The 15,260-nt window shown below is 34.4% G+C and overlaps 2 protein-coding genes across 2 annotated transcripts; both read right to left on the reverse strand.

The window, feature by feature from the left end:
- Positions 1–869: 869 nt before the first annotated feature.
- On the reverse strand, positions 870–2,651 carry EID1 (F-box family protein). Its single transcript, XM_039049799.2, has one exon. The coding sequence runs from the start codon at positions 2,387–2,389 to the stop codon at positions 1,394–1,396; it is 996 nt and encodes a 331-aa protein (XP_038905727.2). The 5' UTR covers positions 2,390–2,651; the 3' UTR covers positions 870–1,393.
- A 3,970-nt stretch (positions 2,652–6,621) lies between these two features.
- LOC120091899 (NADH-ubiquinone oxidoreductase-like protein) lies at positions 6,622–14,433 on the reverse strand. Its single transcript, XM_039050057.2, has 2 exons — positions 14,105–14,433; positions 6,622–6,971 (listed from the first exon to the last, which is right to left on the reverse strand). Exons 1-2 carry the CDS (start codon positions 14,252–14,254, stop codon positions 6,870–6,872), a joined length of 252 nt encoding a protein of 83 aa, XP_038905985.1. The 5' UTR covers positions 14,255–14,433; the 3' UTR covers positions 6,622–6,869.
- Between the last annotated feature and the right edge of the window lie 827 nt (positions 14,434–15,260).

Below are 15,260 nucleotides of genomic sequence, written 5' to 3' on the forward strand. Positions count from 1 at the left end.
CTTATCATTGATAGGAACAATATTTGCCTACACACAAATCGATAGGGAGCTTCTACTTACTTCATGATATTGTATATTTTAATCGATTGTCTTTGATGGTATTTAATAGATAAATGGATCCCATTAAAAAAATTAGTCGATAAAAATATGTCACACGATAAGGTTAAAAGGGATTACTACTCATTATTGTATAAGCAAATATTGTTTGTTTCATAGATAATTGATCGGGATTAGTGTGCTACTTCGCTCGAGATTCATAGGCCATGAATATAGTATATATGCCTACTCTTTTGTTTGGTCTATAGCTTGAGGGTGCTTTCCAATGTTCATTTTTAAAATATCGACAGTTGTATTTTTTTTTTTTTTTTTCAATTGATTTAATCGTTGATGGTACGTTTTAACATCTACCTAGAAGCATCATCAAAGATATCTACTCAAATACACCATTGTAGAATCTCCCCAAATCTTTGTTCTCTTTATCCTATGCTTGAGAAATTGAGAGAATAGTGTTCTGTTCCCTTTGGACCATTTTGTGGTTTGGACCCCATTATCTATTACTAGAAAATGTTTGATCTCATCAAAAGACACTTTGGATATTTTGTTTATGGTTACTGGTTGGATTTGTATAGAGTATACCATATAACTTGTTTCATACATGGACGTTTTAGGAGGGTTATGGAATAAGCCCTTTAAAAATACAATTCTAAGATACTAAAAATATACTTCAATAATTTTAGGAAAATCACTTTTAAGTGCTAGTGTTCTATCAAAAGTGCTTATAGAAGAATTGTTTTCACTCAAAAAACAACTAAACTGACCCTGAAAGCACTAAAAAGATTGTCAAAACCTAGTTTGATTGGCCCTACAAATCGATGAACATAGCGTTTTAGCATTTCTTTCATTAAATTAAGTGATTGGGAAACAATGCTCCCCTACAACAAACAAATTCATCATATACAAACAGAAGATTATAAGCACAAAATAGCAAGGTTCTTTTTTCAACTTATCTCTTAAGTGTTGCTTCATTTGAACTCCTCCAAGATTGAAGCTATGCTATGCCTCATCTTTAAACTGCAATTTTTCTCTAAATATCTTCAGTCCATAACATCTCAGTTGCTATCTTTCCTTAGCAGCTACTGATAAATGAAACATGTACAACTCAAATGAATAAGCCTCTTAAAAGCTATATCAGAACTCAGAGATGAAACCTATAACAATGGTTTTAATGGAAGTTCGTGTCCAATTCATGGAAACAGGCAAGAAAGGGAAAGAAGTTGAACAATAAAATGACATTAAATTATAGACATAAGAGCTACCAAAACATTGCCCTCCATTTCTTTGTAGAGTACTTTATGGAATTGAATGAGGAATGAGAGCAAAAGCAGAAGTGAAATCAAGTGTACAATGGTAGATCTGTCCAAGCTCCAGAGACATGGCCATTCTCACATACATAAGCTCGAACAACTGGCTCTCCATCATCATGATACCCAAAAACCCGCCTCAAACAGAAGGCAGAATGCAAATCCCAAGTCTCTTTACAAGAACAAAACGCACAATTCAGATCAATTTTCTTCCTATTCCCATCTTTTATCGTTCTCCAAACATGAGATCCTTTGAAATTCTTGAAAATGCCTCTGAAAAGCATGTAATTCCTCTTCTCTTCGATATGAACACAACCAGGCCAATCACAAATATAAAGAGAATCGCCTCGAAATCGACTCCTTAGAAGTTTATTTCCTTGTTCCCTGCTTAAATTCCAAACCCCAGATGCCAAATGTGATCTCATAGACCTACAGATCTTTCTCCTCTTCGAAACACAAAAATCCTTATCCATCATAAAAACCCCTTTCTCCACTTTAGTAACACCAATTTGTGGGTCGAGAACATCAGGGGCTTCAGAATCATTATACATAGTATCGAGATACAAATCATCGTAAAGAGACCAAGCACAATCAGAAGCAGAAGCAGAAGCAGAAGCAGAGAGATCAGAATTAACCTCAAATAAAGCAGTAGAAGGGTCCGATTCAGGTTCTGGGTTGTGAGATGAACACAATTTCATGTACTTTTCATCAGGACCCAGTTCGCGCTCGAGCCCAAAATCAGAATTCTCGAGAAGAACACCGGAATGGACGAGACCAGGACAACAGACAGCGAGCTTATGAAGGGAAGCCCATCCACCGGCGGGAATAGAGTCCCCGACGAGGAGATCGGCAACGAGAGAAGGGATAGCGTTGGAACACTTGGTTTTCCAGCAGATGTTACGGATTGTAGAGGAGAATTTGGTGGAAACACAAGCTAATCGAGCCCAGTTACGGGGATCGTCTTCGAGCTTGAAGAAGATGTTGAGAAGAATGTCGTCGGGAAGAGTAGAAAAGAGGGAATCAGCCATGGGAAAAGGAGGGTTTGGTAAGAGAGAAGAGAGAGTGTTGAAGATGAAGATGAAGATGAAGATGAAGATGAAGATGAAGTTTGAAGATGAAGGGGTCGGTGGTGAAAGTGGAACACTGTCCTCTCTCCTTCACCATTTGCGTCCACACAAACACCTCTGGTTTTGCGTCCACACAAATTCCCCAACTTTGCATCATAAAAACACCAGCCATTCCCCCAATTATTTCTTTCCCAACTGTCACTTTTTCTTTTCCTTTTTCTTTTCTTTTCTTGTTTGTGCTAAATTACAAATAATAATAATAATAACACATTTGAAATTTAAATGGTTTGAAACTATCCTTAGAGTATAAATTTATTAAGATGATGAACGAGAATCGAGACTTAGAATTGTGTGGTTGTAATCTAGGATAGAAATGAAAACTTGCATGTTAGTATACTATTCCAAGTCTCAATTTTCATCTAACATTTTAAGGAATTGTATTTTTTTCTATATTTGTGAGTGTTCAGACCAGCTTATGCACACCTCAATTAATCTCATGGGATAACTTACTTAACCTTACAACATTTGGGTGTCAAAGAAACTTGTAAGATTTTAAATCCTAGGTAGTTGACCTCTATGAATTGTATTTCAAAGTTAGTTTTGAAATACCTATGAAAGGTGGAGAATAATATTGTAACTTTAGTCTCATTTTAAACGAAGGCATTAAACCTCTTAATAGAGTACCGAATTTTGTTTCATAAACATTAGACCTCTTAACATACATTTATTTAATCCTTGATTTTAGTAGTTATACTTAGTCATAAACTTTTTTTTTAAAAAAAAAAAAAAAAAAAAAAAAAAAAAAAAAAAAAAAACTAATTAAATCTGGAAATTTAAATATTTTATTTCTATCTGAATCGGTAATTGTTGTTATCGTTGAAGGTTCTTCGGTGGTGGAGAGCGCACAGCTTCATTCTTGGGTCTAGTCCTTAGCTAATCCATAGTGTCTAGAAAGTCTATGTCGTCTACAGATCCTGCAGATTCTTCTCTCCCTTTGGTGTTGTTCTCTCAAGATGATTTCTCCCTTTGGCGGTCAATTGTCGCTATGTGGCAAATGAGTCCACTCTTTGTGAACCTCCAAGACTCCTTTGACTTGTCAAAGGATTTGGAATAGTTTCTGTTGTTGTGGTTTCGATGGTTTCTTCTAGCTCGAGACATAAGCATTTATTTTGGTTTCTTTATTTTGGTTGTTTGGTTTATGTGTGAGGTCTAGTTCTTATACTTTAGTTTTGTTTTAGTTTATACCTTAATCTTAGGTTAAGAGGTTTCGTTTTTGCAATATATTATATCACATTTGTAAATAAGTTTTAAATACGTATGGCAACTTTTATGTGAATTTAAAACTTACTATATAAAAATGGATGAATACAAGTATTTAAGGATTTCAATTTAATAGACTCAAACCACCTTTCACTCTTTCAAAAAGTATATCTCGAAATTATCGTAAATAAACAAACATTGAAGATACTTAGACCAGATTTATATTCAAATTCAATCAATTCTTTCTTTCTGTATAAACGAATTTAAAGTTGATAAAGAAATACTCAGCATTTAAAAGCATCTATACATTTTTTTTTTGCTGTCCCTTTCTATCTCTCTCTATCTCGGTTGAAAGTTTAAGGTTAAAATATCATTATGGTTCCTATACTTTTAAGTTTGTTCAATTTTAGTAGTGTACTTTTGGTTGTTCAATGTTAGTCTATATTTTTAATAAATCTCAAATTTAGTCAATTTGTTAGCTTGTTACTGTTTTTTTTTTATTTAAAAAAAAAAACTTTTTGTTATTTATAAACATTTTACTATAAAATTTGAAAAAATATTCGCATATTGTTTTCTTGCACAAAAATAATTATTACTATTTATCTAAATTCAAGATTTATTAAAAATATAAAAACTAAAATTGAATAAACTTCAAAGTATAAGAACCAAAATGATAATTTAACTACAATTTAAAAAAATCATCTCTTTTCTTGCTAAATTATAAAAATTATCTTTGAAGTTTGTCCTTTGTTTCAAAAGCGCCCTCTATTTTCAAAAAAAAAAAATTTGCAATATTACCCTCAACATTTTTTAAACATTTCAAACTACCTTCGAAGTAGAAATCATTTTGAATTTTGAACTATGTTTGGACCAATGTAGTAATGACTTAAATGTGTGTGGTGATTCAATCTTTTGTTTTAGGACACTATCACAATATTCCATGTTTCAATTCCTCTCTAGAATTATAAAAGATTTCTACTCCAATAATAATTTTGAAATGTTCATAAAATCAAAAGTAATATTTTAAGTTTACAAGTATAGAGGTATTTTTGCAACAAATGAAAAAGTTCATCTACGTGTTTTATAATCTAGCTTTTCTTTTTTAGTTTTAGTTTCATTGTAAAAAAAAATAAAGAAGAAAATTAAGGGAGGGACAAAGGCGTTATGTTATGATCATGTGGCAGCTGGTCCTTTCGTAATAGCCTTTATTAAGATAGGTCTAAAGCTAATCTTCAAGCTTATTATCTACAAAGTCGAAAAGGCGCTGGAGCATCGCTAAAATTGCTTAAGAGCCTGAGGCTCGCAAGTTACCCTCAAATGGGATGTTGGAAGCTCAACTGTGATGTGTTTTGGAGCAAGTCGAAAAGCGGAGGGGTTCGGTTGGATTATCCATGACTCAGGGGTTTCCAGTTGGGGTGGGTTTCAAGGTTGTTCACTGGAAATGGCTGATCAAAGCTATCGATGGTCTATGACTTGCAATAGGATTGTTCATGTCATTGCGTTGGCAAAAGTTTGGCTTAGTGTCCTCTCTTTTATCTCATGATCTTCTTTGTATCTAGTTTGTTATTGGTTTAATTAAATTAAAAAAGAAAAAGGAAAAGAAAAAGAAAAAGGAAAAGGAAAAGAAAGTTGTAGAAGAGGAATGAGAAAGAGAGAGGAGAATCTTAATGAAGCCAACATAAAGATGTTGTGGTGGTGGGTGTTGCAATCCATGTTTTGATTGAAAGATGTCTATCTATTAACTATTAAGAGAGGTGAAAAGCATTGGCCAATGCCCAAGGGCATTCACTTCACTCCATTGATAAGAAACGAATCTCACTTTACAATTCTGTCAATCACTGTTCTTTGTTTTTTCAATCTTTATTTTTATCTTCAGTAATATGACAAATACCTTTCATCTTTCACATTTTTCAACTTAATGCTCGTCCCCATTAGTCTTTCAAATTTCTCCAAATCTTATCCTCCATTTTTCTCACTCTTTTTCCATCATTTCCAACTCATAAATCAACTATATACACGTTCTGATGTGATATGTCTGTATTTCTCATATCATACTAATTTTAATTTTGTTTTATATTTCATTTTTCTTTCCATTTCTGCATTTCATCTTTCAAATGTCATTTCTAAAATCTAAACTTGATATTTAAACAAATTCATATAATAACTTTCAAAATGCCTAATGGAAAATTTAATTCCTATGATTTAGAGAGAGAATTTAATCTACATACTTTATAATTAGAACTTTGTTCATATGTTTGATAATATAGAAACTATTTATGAGTATTTTATTAAACCACATGGACTATTTATGAAATTTTATAAATTATAGAGACTACAATTTTAATTTTTGAAATGATTAAATTTTTACTTTCTTCAAACCATCGCTAATGTAACCTATTTTATTAAGTAATAGCTACTCATGCGGCTGCAACGCGTCTACATTTACATTAACACCTAAATATGGATTCGAAATTTAAACTTGGGTTCGGTAAGTTGCCATTACGAAAAAAGAGAGATTAATTCTGGGAGAGGTTAGTTTACTCATCTCATGAATCATAATAAATGAGAATTCTAAAAAAAACTCCTAAATTAGGAAAATGTAATTAACATTGGAGAAAGGGAGACATCAGTTACTGAAACAAGTGAAACTCCCAATTATGCTGTTATATGAAGGCCTAAACATCTGGCATTTCAAGCACAAATTTCACAATGTTTTACCCCTGCTATTTAATAATTTTCTCTTGTATTCAGAATCGACATATTCGGGGTTGAGAATAGAGGTGAGTAATACCAGTTAGAGGCCCTCGAAACGTCTAATGTTTCATGAACCTTTCTCTATGGATAGCAATCCAAACACTATGATGACCTCTTCCCCAGACAGACATATTAGAGAATGGCAATCTGCTAAGAGCTTATTGATTAAACCAGAACACTTGGAAAACTTGGAAATAAGATTAAGTGCCAATAACACAGTCAACATCATCTTCAAGCAGATAATGCTGTCCTTCTGATGGAGCAATGAAAAAAATGAATTGGCATTGTTGCATGACTTGTGAATTTCATACCAGATTCAGGGAAGACGGAATGGAATGTCATTAACAGGCCAAAAAAAAAACTGTTCAAATAGCAACGCATGTCCATGCATTCTCTTCATTATTCAATCTCTGAATGATAATTATAACTATGCATGAGCAGCATCGACGTGTTTACCCTCTTTGGCATCCCGTTCGGCTGCCCTTAGTTTACGCTGCTCCTCCTTATAAATACGGTTTCTTCTTTGGAACTGTAAGGTATGGTCCAAACAAAGCAAATTGAATTAGAACGAGTACTTACAAAGCAGGTAGAATCATTCCTAATAAAAGCAGATCATACTCCTACCATTTTGGATGTTTAATCCTAATATAATGAATTTTTAGTTAATCGTTCTCTTTTTTCTTTTTAATATTTGTGAGTGTCCGGACCAACTTATGCACACCTCAGCTAATTTCACGGGACAACCCACTTGACCCTACAACATTTGGGTGTTAAGAAAACTCGTAGGATATTAAATCCAGATAGGTGGATACCATGGATTAAACACATGACCTATTAGCAAATATTAAGGAGATGTTCCATTATTTACCACAAGGCCAAGTCATGAACCTCAATCCAATTAAATACCCCACTCAATTAATAAATATTAGAATTCAATCACGATCATAATGGTTCCATAAATTCATTTAATTGATTTTCGTGTAAAAATAAAAAAATAAAAAAACAGCAAGAATAACACAAACATAATCTAACCCACTGATGCGTGGTATTGTCATCAAGGTCAAATTAGTCATTGACAGAAACAAGTATCCCCTCGACTCACTATAAAATAGCAGTATTTTTAAATTTTGGTTCTTAAAGATGTGGTGCATGACTAATTCTATGGAATAATCGCAAGTACTATGTTGTGTCAGGATACTAGTTAAATACTACTTCTATTATCTTAGGTAGATGGTAGCTATAATTTAAGTTTTGAACCATGATTGAAACCTCAATGCATGAAAGATGACGGCTTGCACTTTGGGCTAGTGAATCAACTAATGATGGTATTAGAGATGCAAAAAATAAAATTAATTAATTAAACTAAAAAATCCACCTGTCTACTTTTTTCTACGTGAATACTAAACTGTGCTTACAAGTGATATAACATACTCATCCATATGGCGTGATGGCAAATGCAGAGCAAAGACCACACCGCTCAGCGACATGCACAGGAGGAATAAAGTACACCAATATAAGGTGGAACACATATAGTAATTGGATTGAGGTTCATTTCTGACTCAAGAGAGTAACATATCCCACGAAAAAATCAGAAAAGAGCATCTGAATGCATGGTGAATCTATGATCATGCTAAAAAAGTTAAACTTGTTCCTACAAAAACCTAACACTCTGATTATTGTTACTTGCTGCTAGATTTTACCGATTTAGCCATTTAGATATAGAAATAAAGTCAACTTTTAGCATAATCCATTTACCTTCAAGATAAATGAAAGTAGAAACGAGAAAGAAAAACCATTTAAGAAGAAAAAGAAAAAAGGGAAAAAAAATGTAAACCGGTGCAAATTAGAAGTGATATGCACAAGGCATAATCATTAAGGGGGTATTTGATACACCAACATGAGTTGAGTTGAGTTGATAAAAATTACCAGTTCAGTGTTTACCCCACCAACTTTAAATATTGGTGGACTTGAGTTGGCTTTTTTACCAACTCACCCCAACTCTCCCGTCAGCTCACTCCAACTCTCCTTAAAGTCACCCCAACTCTTTCCCTCCCTCCAATGTTTGCAATGGTTTCACCTATCGGCAACTACCACTACCACACTCCGACGACCACCTTCAACTCACCCCAACTCTCTCCCTCCCTCCAATGTTTTCAATAGTTCCACCCATCAGTGTCTACTGCTACCACACTCCGACAACCACCTTCACTGACCAACTCCGATGACCAACTTCATACTCCGGTAACCACCTAAGACGACAACTTCAGAACCAATTCTAACAACCACTTTCGCACAAGCAACTCCGACGACCACCTCGCTTGACCACCTTCGATGACCAACTCCAAGGCTCCAACAACCAACTTCGAGCTCCGACAACCACCTTCGACAACAACTCTGATAAAGGTCATCTTCGATGATCAACTCCAGTGAACACCACCTCTATCAACCAACACTAAAATCACCTCATATGACCAAGTCCAACGAATACCACCTCTAACAAGACCCTTAAGGACAACCCTATTTAGTCTTGAAGTTACGATCTAATTCATTCCGAACCTTTGAAGGCATGTTGTAGTATGTTTGATTTTAATTTTATTTGCATTTAGCTTTATTATAATCTAACTAAGTTTGTTATCTTACTTGTAGGGCTCAAATTAATTGCACAATTCCTCCAATAATTAGTTTGAGGTTCATTAGTTTTAGGTTCAGATTCTACATTTTATAGTTAAATTTTGTTTAATTGTTGGGGCACAATTTATGAGTTATCATCGAGGGTTATTCTTTGTTATGAATTTTTTTATATGTACATAGACATTTTTATAGACATTTTTTTTGGACATTATTATTTCATTTGTAAGTGACAAATTAGACTTAACCATAAAATTGTTATATAATTAAGTATTCAAGTTGTGTGGTGAAAATATGTTACATTTTTCAAGAAGGAAAATAAAAAGTTGTTCAATTTTTACGCTTCTTCAGCGTTCATGATTGAGGGCTAAGTACGTGTGAAAAATTTTCATTTGTTTGGAATATGTTTGGTGTTTAAGAATGAAGAATATACGTTATGCAATTGAGTGTCCAAAAATTGAATTCAAAATTTGTGTTTAGTATACGTTTACTTTGTAGGAATTTGTTATGTTTTAATAATGGAAAAAAAGAATAAAGCATTTTTTAGCGTTAAAAATTTTAGAAAAATATGCGTATAGTTGGAAATTTAAAAAAAAATAAGAAAAAAAGTTCAAGACAAAATCAATTTCATTCAGAAAAATTGTACCAAATACCCAAACTCAACTCAACACAATTTTGCACCCCAAATATAGACTTTCTAACTCAACTTAACTCAGCACCCCAAACAAGACATTCCAATTCAACTCAACCCAACTTTACACCTCAAATACAGACAATTTAACTCCACAAATAATCTAACTTCTCAGATAATTATTACCAACTCAACTCAACTTTGCAAGCCAAATGCCCCTAAGAACTAATAGTGAAGACAGATTTAAACAAGTAGCAGGTATGAATGCCTAAACCAAAATGGGGAAAAGACAGCTCAGGCACAAGGGGAGTCATTTACCAAGCCATCAAAAGGGTAAATATCTCTTTTGGTCCCTAACGTTTGGGTGTATTCTTCTAATTTAGTCTATTGTTTTAAAAGTTTCAACTTAGTTCCTTATGATATAATATTTTTCAATTATATCATTCCCACCCAAGAACCGTGAATGTAAAAATTGCGGGTGATAAGCTTCCATGATATGATACTTAGTGAATTGGCAAAAATTAAAAAGAGAAAGTAGACCATCAACAAAAAGAAGAAATGTCAAAATGTCTATCAACTTGGAGGAAAAGTTAGAAAATTTCCTTACTTAAATGGTATATTTCCTCTCTTAAATTTTTGCCAACTCACCAAGGATATACAAACTTATCATGAGCCAATTTTAACATTTACCATTGTGAAGGACATAAACTAAAAAAATGTTAAAAAATAAGGACTAAATTGAAAAAACACTCGAATATTAGACTTGCACATATTTGGCTCATAAAAACTAACAAGATGAGGTTTATTTAGATCTTCACATTTGCAAAGCTAATGGTGATGATGCGAACATTAAAAGAAAGGGTCTATCAAGGATATAACCAAAAAAAAAAAAATGAAAATTATGAAGCGGTATGATGGAGTAGGATTAGGATGAATTAAAGTATCTTGGTCAAATCCTTAATTGATTAGGACTAAGAATAGCTTTCTTGATTAATAAAGATTAGGATTAGCTTGTTTTCCAATTCTCTATAAATGTCTCCATGCACTTACCACTTTTGATACGTAATATACATTTGATTGATTCTTAGAGAAAATTCTCATTTTAGTCATGTAGGCTACACCAATTTGGTACCAGAGCATATGTCTAGGCCAATGTTGGCTGCCGTTAGTGGAAGACCGAGGAAACTCTTTTAGTGAAATCGATCGCAAGAGTTTCGTAAGATGTGCTCGTTTCAGAACGACGTGCATCTAATTACAAGTAGAAACCCTTTAAGGAGAAAATTTCAAATAATTGTCCAAGAATCAAGTACTACAATGCTAGAAGGATGTTCAAGACCAGAAAATATTTTCTTTATTACGAAAAACAACCAAGAAAAAATAATAGTCTATTGAAGAAAATATGTCACTTCCTACTACAGTTATTCTGAAACTATTAAAGAAGTTTGCTTTTGCATATCCTACGTCAATCTTAAAGCACCAAAAGAAATTAGAAAAGGAGCAGTCAATGTTCATGGTATCTTGAAAAAAATATGATTCAGAACTTGGATCAACTTTCTTGAAGACGATAAAATTCGAAAAGGCTAGAATTTCAAATATTAAGAGTAACACTCGTGAAATTCTTTTTTAGATAAGAAACATTTCATTGATAAATGAAATGAAAGGGGGAGTGTAACTTTCATGAAATTCAAGAACCCACCCAAAGCTATGAAACAGTGCAAGCAACGAATGAAACAGAAAACCAGAAAACCCAGAAGATTCGAGAATTGAGTGTGAAGGAGTAGCAGACATGTTGAGATCTGAGATCTGAGACTCAAGTGTGAAGGACATTGTGGCAACAAAGATGAAAAATCAATTGAAAAAGAAGACGTAAACTCAAAATTGCGCAATCTGTGTGTTAACAAAATTGCGAGTAAGAAGCAAGAAAATGAGATGATGCACCTAAACCCTATTTGCAGTCCTGGAGAAGAAGAAGAAGTTGTGATCTAAGGTGGCTCTGTTGTTGCATGCGAAGAAGACGACGATGAGAAGGAAGCATATGCGACCATTTTCAACTCAATATCCATCCACCCGATCCGACTTGTTTCAGTGTTCTTTTAACACACGGATCTCCACATTCCAGTCCAACTCCCTTTATTTTGGCCTCATGACTCGTGCAATCCGACCCAACTTCAACCCTATTTATCTTTTTTTCAATTATCCAATTAGACCCAATTACAAACCAACCATTCCCATTCGTCTTTACATAATTAACACAAATCATTTTCAACTTTGGGCAAGATGGACAAATGCCCATAGAGATAAAATATCCATCGACCCCAACAACAAAGAAGTTTACTTTTATATTTCTTCATCGTTCGTAACTAAAGTTGCTTTCTCCCACATAGAGACATGACATTCTTCTATTATTCATTTTAACAGGTTGATAGGCTGCAATTATGAGAGCTTATACACGTAGGCATAAGAAAAGAGGTGTAATTACGTGAGAGAGAATGTTGTGTGTGTGATGGCCCCAAAGAAAATTGTTAATTCAGGGGACTTGGGTAGCTGAGTATATGTGTGTGTACATATATATATTGCTTAGCTAGGTAGCATCTTACTTAGTTGGAAACTCTTTTTTTAAATGGGTTTTTGTGGGCTTGGTTTTTTGTATGTCCTTGTATTCTTCATTTTTTCTCAATAAACAATACATACATACATACATACATATATATATATATATAAGATTAAAATATCGATGTTGATATCAATATTGAGATTTCAATTTTATGGATATCTCAACGGATATGTCGATAAAATATCGATATCGAAAGATATTTCTGTAAGTCCAAAAATTCAGAAAATTTGTTTAGATTAATAATTAAGTTGTTTTTACTCTCAAACTAAATTATAGATATTGTTATTAGCATTTTTATTCATATTGGATTAACTAGATGTCGTTTTTTTATATTTTACGAGCATCTATAAAATATATCAAAGATATCCGTGGATATTTAATATCGATAACCCTTCAATTTACGGATATATCGACATGTTGTCGGATGTTTTCATCCTTGATATTGATGGGCCGAGTAGGTGAGGTAGTTTTTTGGTTAATATCTTGTATTTGGGTTCTCTTGTCAAAATTGGGAGAGAGGGGAGCTCTTAAATCCTTCCAAGTGATTGTTGATTAATAAAATTGATGCCAAGGCCTAACACCAGAATGCATAAAGAGGCCACATAATCAAAAAAATCGGTTCTGCTTATCACAGTTATATGTGAAACTTAGAAAGCAAATGATGTTGTTTAAGTGGCTTTCCACAAATTCAAATCTTCATAGGCAAGCTGTATCTTCAACAGCATACAGGCGTGCTGTTTTATTTTAACAATCAAGCATCTATATAATCAATTTACCAAAAACATATCCCACTATCCCGTTTTTTTCTTTTTGGAATAAAACAAACTCTTTAAAATAAACTTAGCAGGCAGAACTCAATGTTGTCACAGTAAGTGTACACGGATACATATCTTCATAGAGAAGATGTATGTTCAGTAACATAAACACACTATTGTGTGTTAACAGAAACGCCTAAACTGATTATTTTATTGGATGTCCCTGAAGGGATGCCTAAATTGATTATTTTATCAGATGTCCCCGAAGGCAAGCCTAAACTGATTATGACTATCTTTCTTTCTTTTCCTTTCTTTTTTTTTTTTTTTTTTGTACTTTCCTTTCCTTTTTCTTTCTTTCTTTCCCTTTTTTTTTTTTTTTTCCTCTTTGTGAGTTCAACAGTTGCAGAAGTAGGGGATGAAACCATCCTCTTGGGGATAGAGAATTGGTATCTTATCCATTGAAATACATTCATATTGGCCTAAACAGACTAAAACATGCAATGTGTGGCAAACCGTTCACTTGAAACAATAAAGTTGACCTATCCCTCTCCCTCATTAGACACAAAACTTAAAATGTAAGGGGTTGAGACAGAGGGCTCCACCGTGCTTCTCTAAAACATTCAATCTTGTAAATAAAAACTCTAAAAAAAAGTTCATTGAAACGTTGAAAACCATTTGGAACTGGAAACGGAAGCCACACAACCTTATTTATTCGTCGACATGACGCCACCTTTCACTAATCGATCACTATCACTTAAAGCCACAAGAATTCATGTAGCCGAAAATTCAAATCTCTCCAGAAATTATGTCAATTAACAAGTTACATATAAAAACAGATCTAAACCACATCTTACACAACCGCCTTTGGATGCGAGTCGAAAACATGAGCCAAGGTCGAATTAGGCAACAGAAGTTCAAAGGAACGAGGAACCACATATCTAATCCCTATTCAGGCAATCAATCTAACCTACACATGAACGATTGGAAGAAAAACAAAACAGCAGCAGGAGAGTAAGGGGAATGGAAGGTCTTACCTCTTTGGAATGGTGGAGGCACTCGAGGTAATCTTCACGGAGTAGAGCACAGTCCTTTGGTTCTCGGCAGCGGGACATACAATCGCTAAAATCAATCCAGAAATCGTAGCATCGGCCCTTGTTTCCGGTGATTCCCCACCCTGACGCCATCTTCTGAATCTCTCGAGATAACCACTGAATCGGAGTGTCGTTGTGTTTGGTGTGGCTCGAGCCGCGAAGGCAAAGTGGAAGTTACTCAAATTTTGATGGATTCTGGTTCGGGTTTTGAGGGAACAGTGGCAAAAGGATGGAATTTAATTTTTAAATGATAAAGGGTTGCTTAGCCGTGAATCGACAAAGAGAGGGGTTATCGGGGAAAATGACCTATTGGAAGTTTTTTTTGGGAAAAAAATGAAAGAATGCATTTTTTATCCTTTGTGGGAGAAGATCATTATACTTTTTTCATAGAAAAAAAATTCAAAACCTCAATCCCTCCTTCCATGATCGTTTTCTTGCAACCCTTCAAATTCGTTTTAAGCAACTTCTCTCATTCTTTTAGTTTTTCTTCAATATTTAGGTTCATCATCTTCAAGTTCATCCGTTCATCTTCATCAAGTAAGTATTTATGCATATTTTAGGAGGATTTTGGTTTTAGATTTTTTGGCATTGTTCTTGATTTTCTGGGTTTTCATGGGGTTTCATAATTTTTCAGATTTTTTTTGTAAAAAGAAATGTTGCATTTTAGAATGATTTTAAGGCCTATAGATTGCTTATGAGTTTATTTATACATTAGGAACTATTTTGTTTCCTTTAAAACTCCGATTTTCGAATTTTGAGCATTTTCAATTTGATGAAGCCCGGCCGGGCTTCTTTAGATCTTCACTGGGTGGGGGAAATTGAGACCAAGAAGGGGGCGGGATTGGGAAGGGAGAAGTGGGCTTGACCGAAAAGGGGAACAGGTCGAGTGAGATGGGCGGGATTGGGCTAGTTGGAGAGAAAGAGATTGACTGGGAAGGGGGCAGGATCGAGAAGGGACGGTCGGGCTAGTTTTTGGCCCGGACCCAAGATCGGTTGGGTATGGGGTCGGCCGACTTGAGAAACGGGGCGGGATCGGGCGAGAAGGGGAAGGGATAGGCGCACTAGTTTGTGGCCCAGTCTCGGGACCAGCTGGGTATGG

Source organism: Benincasa hispida, chromosome 11 (genome assembly GCF_027475165.1).
Source record: "Benincasa hispida cultivar pf3 chromosome 11, pf3_genome.v1.1, whole genome shotgun sequence".
NCBI lineage: Eukaryota > Viridiplantae > Streptophyta > Magnoliopsida > Cucurbitales > Cucurbitaceae > Benincasa > Benincasa hispida.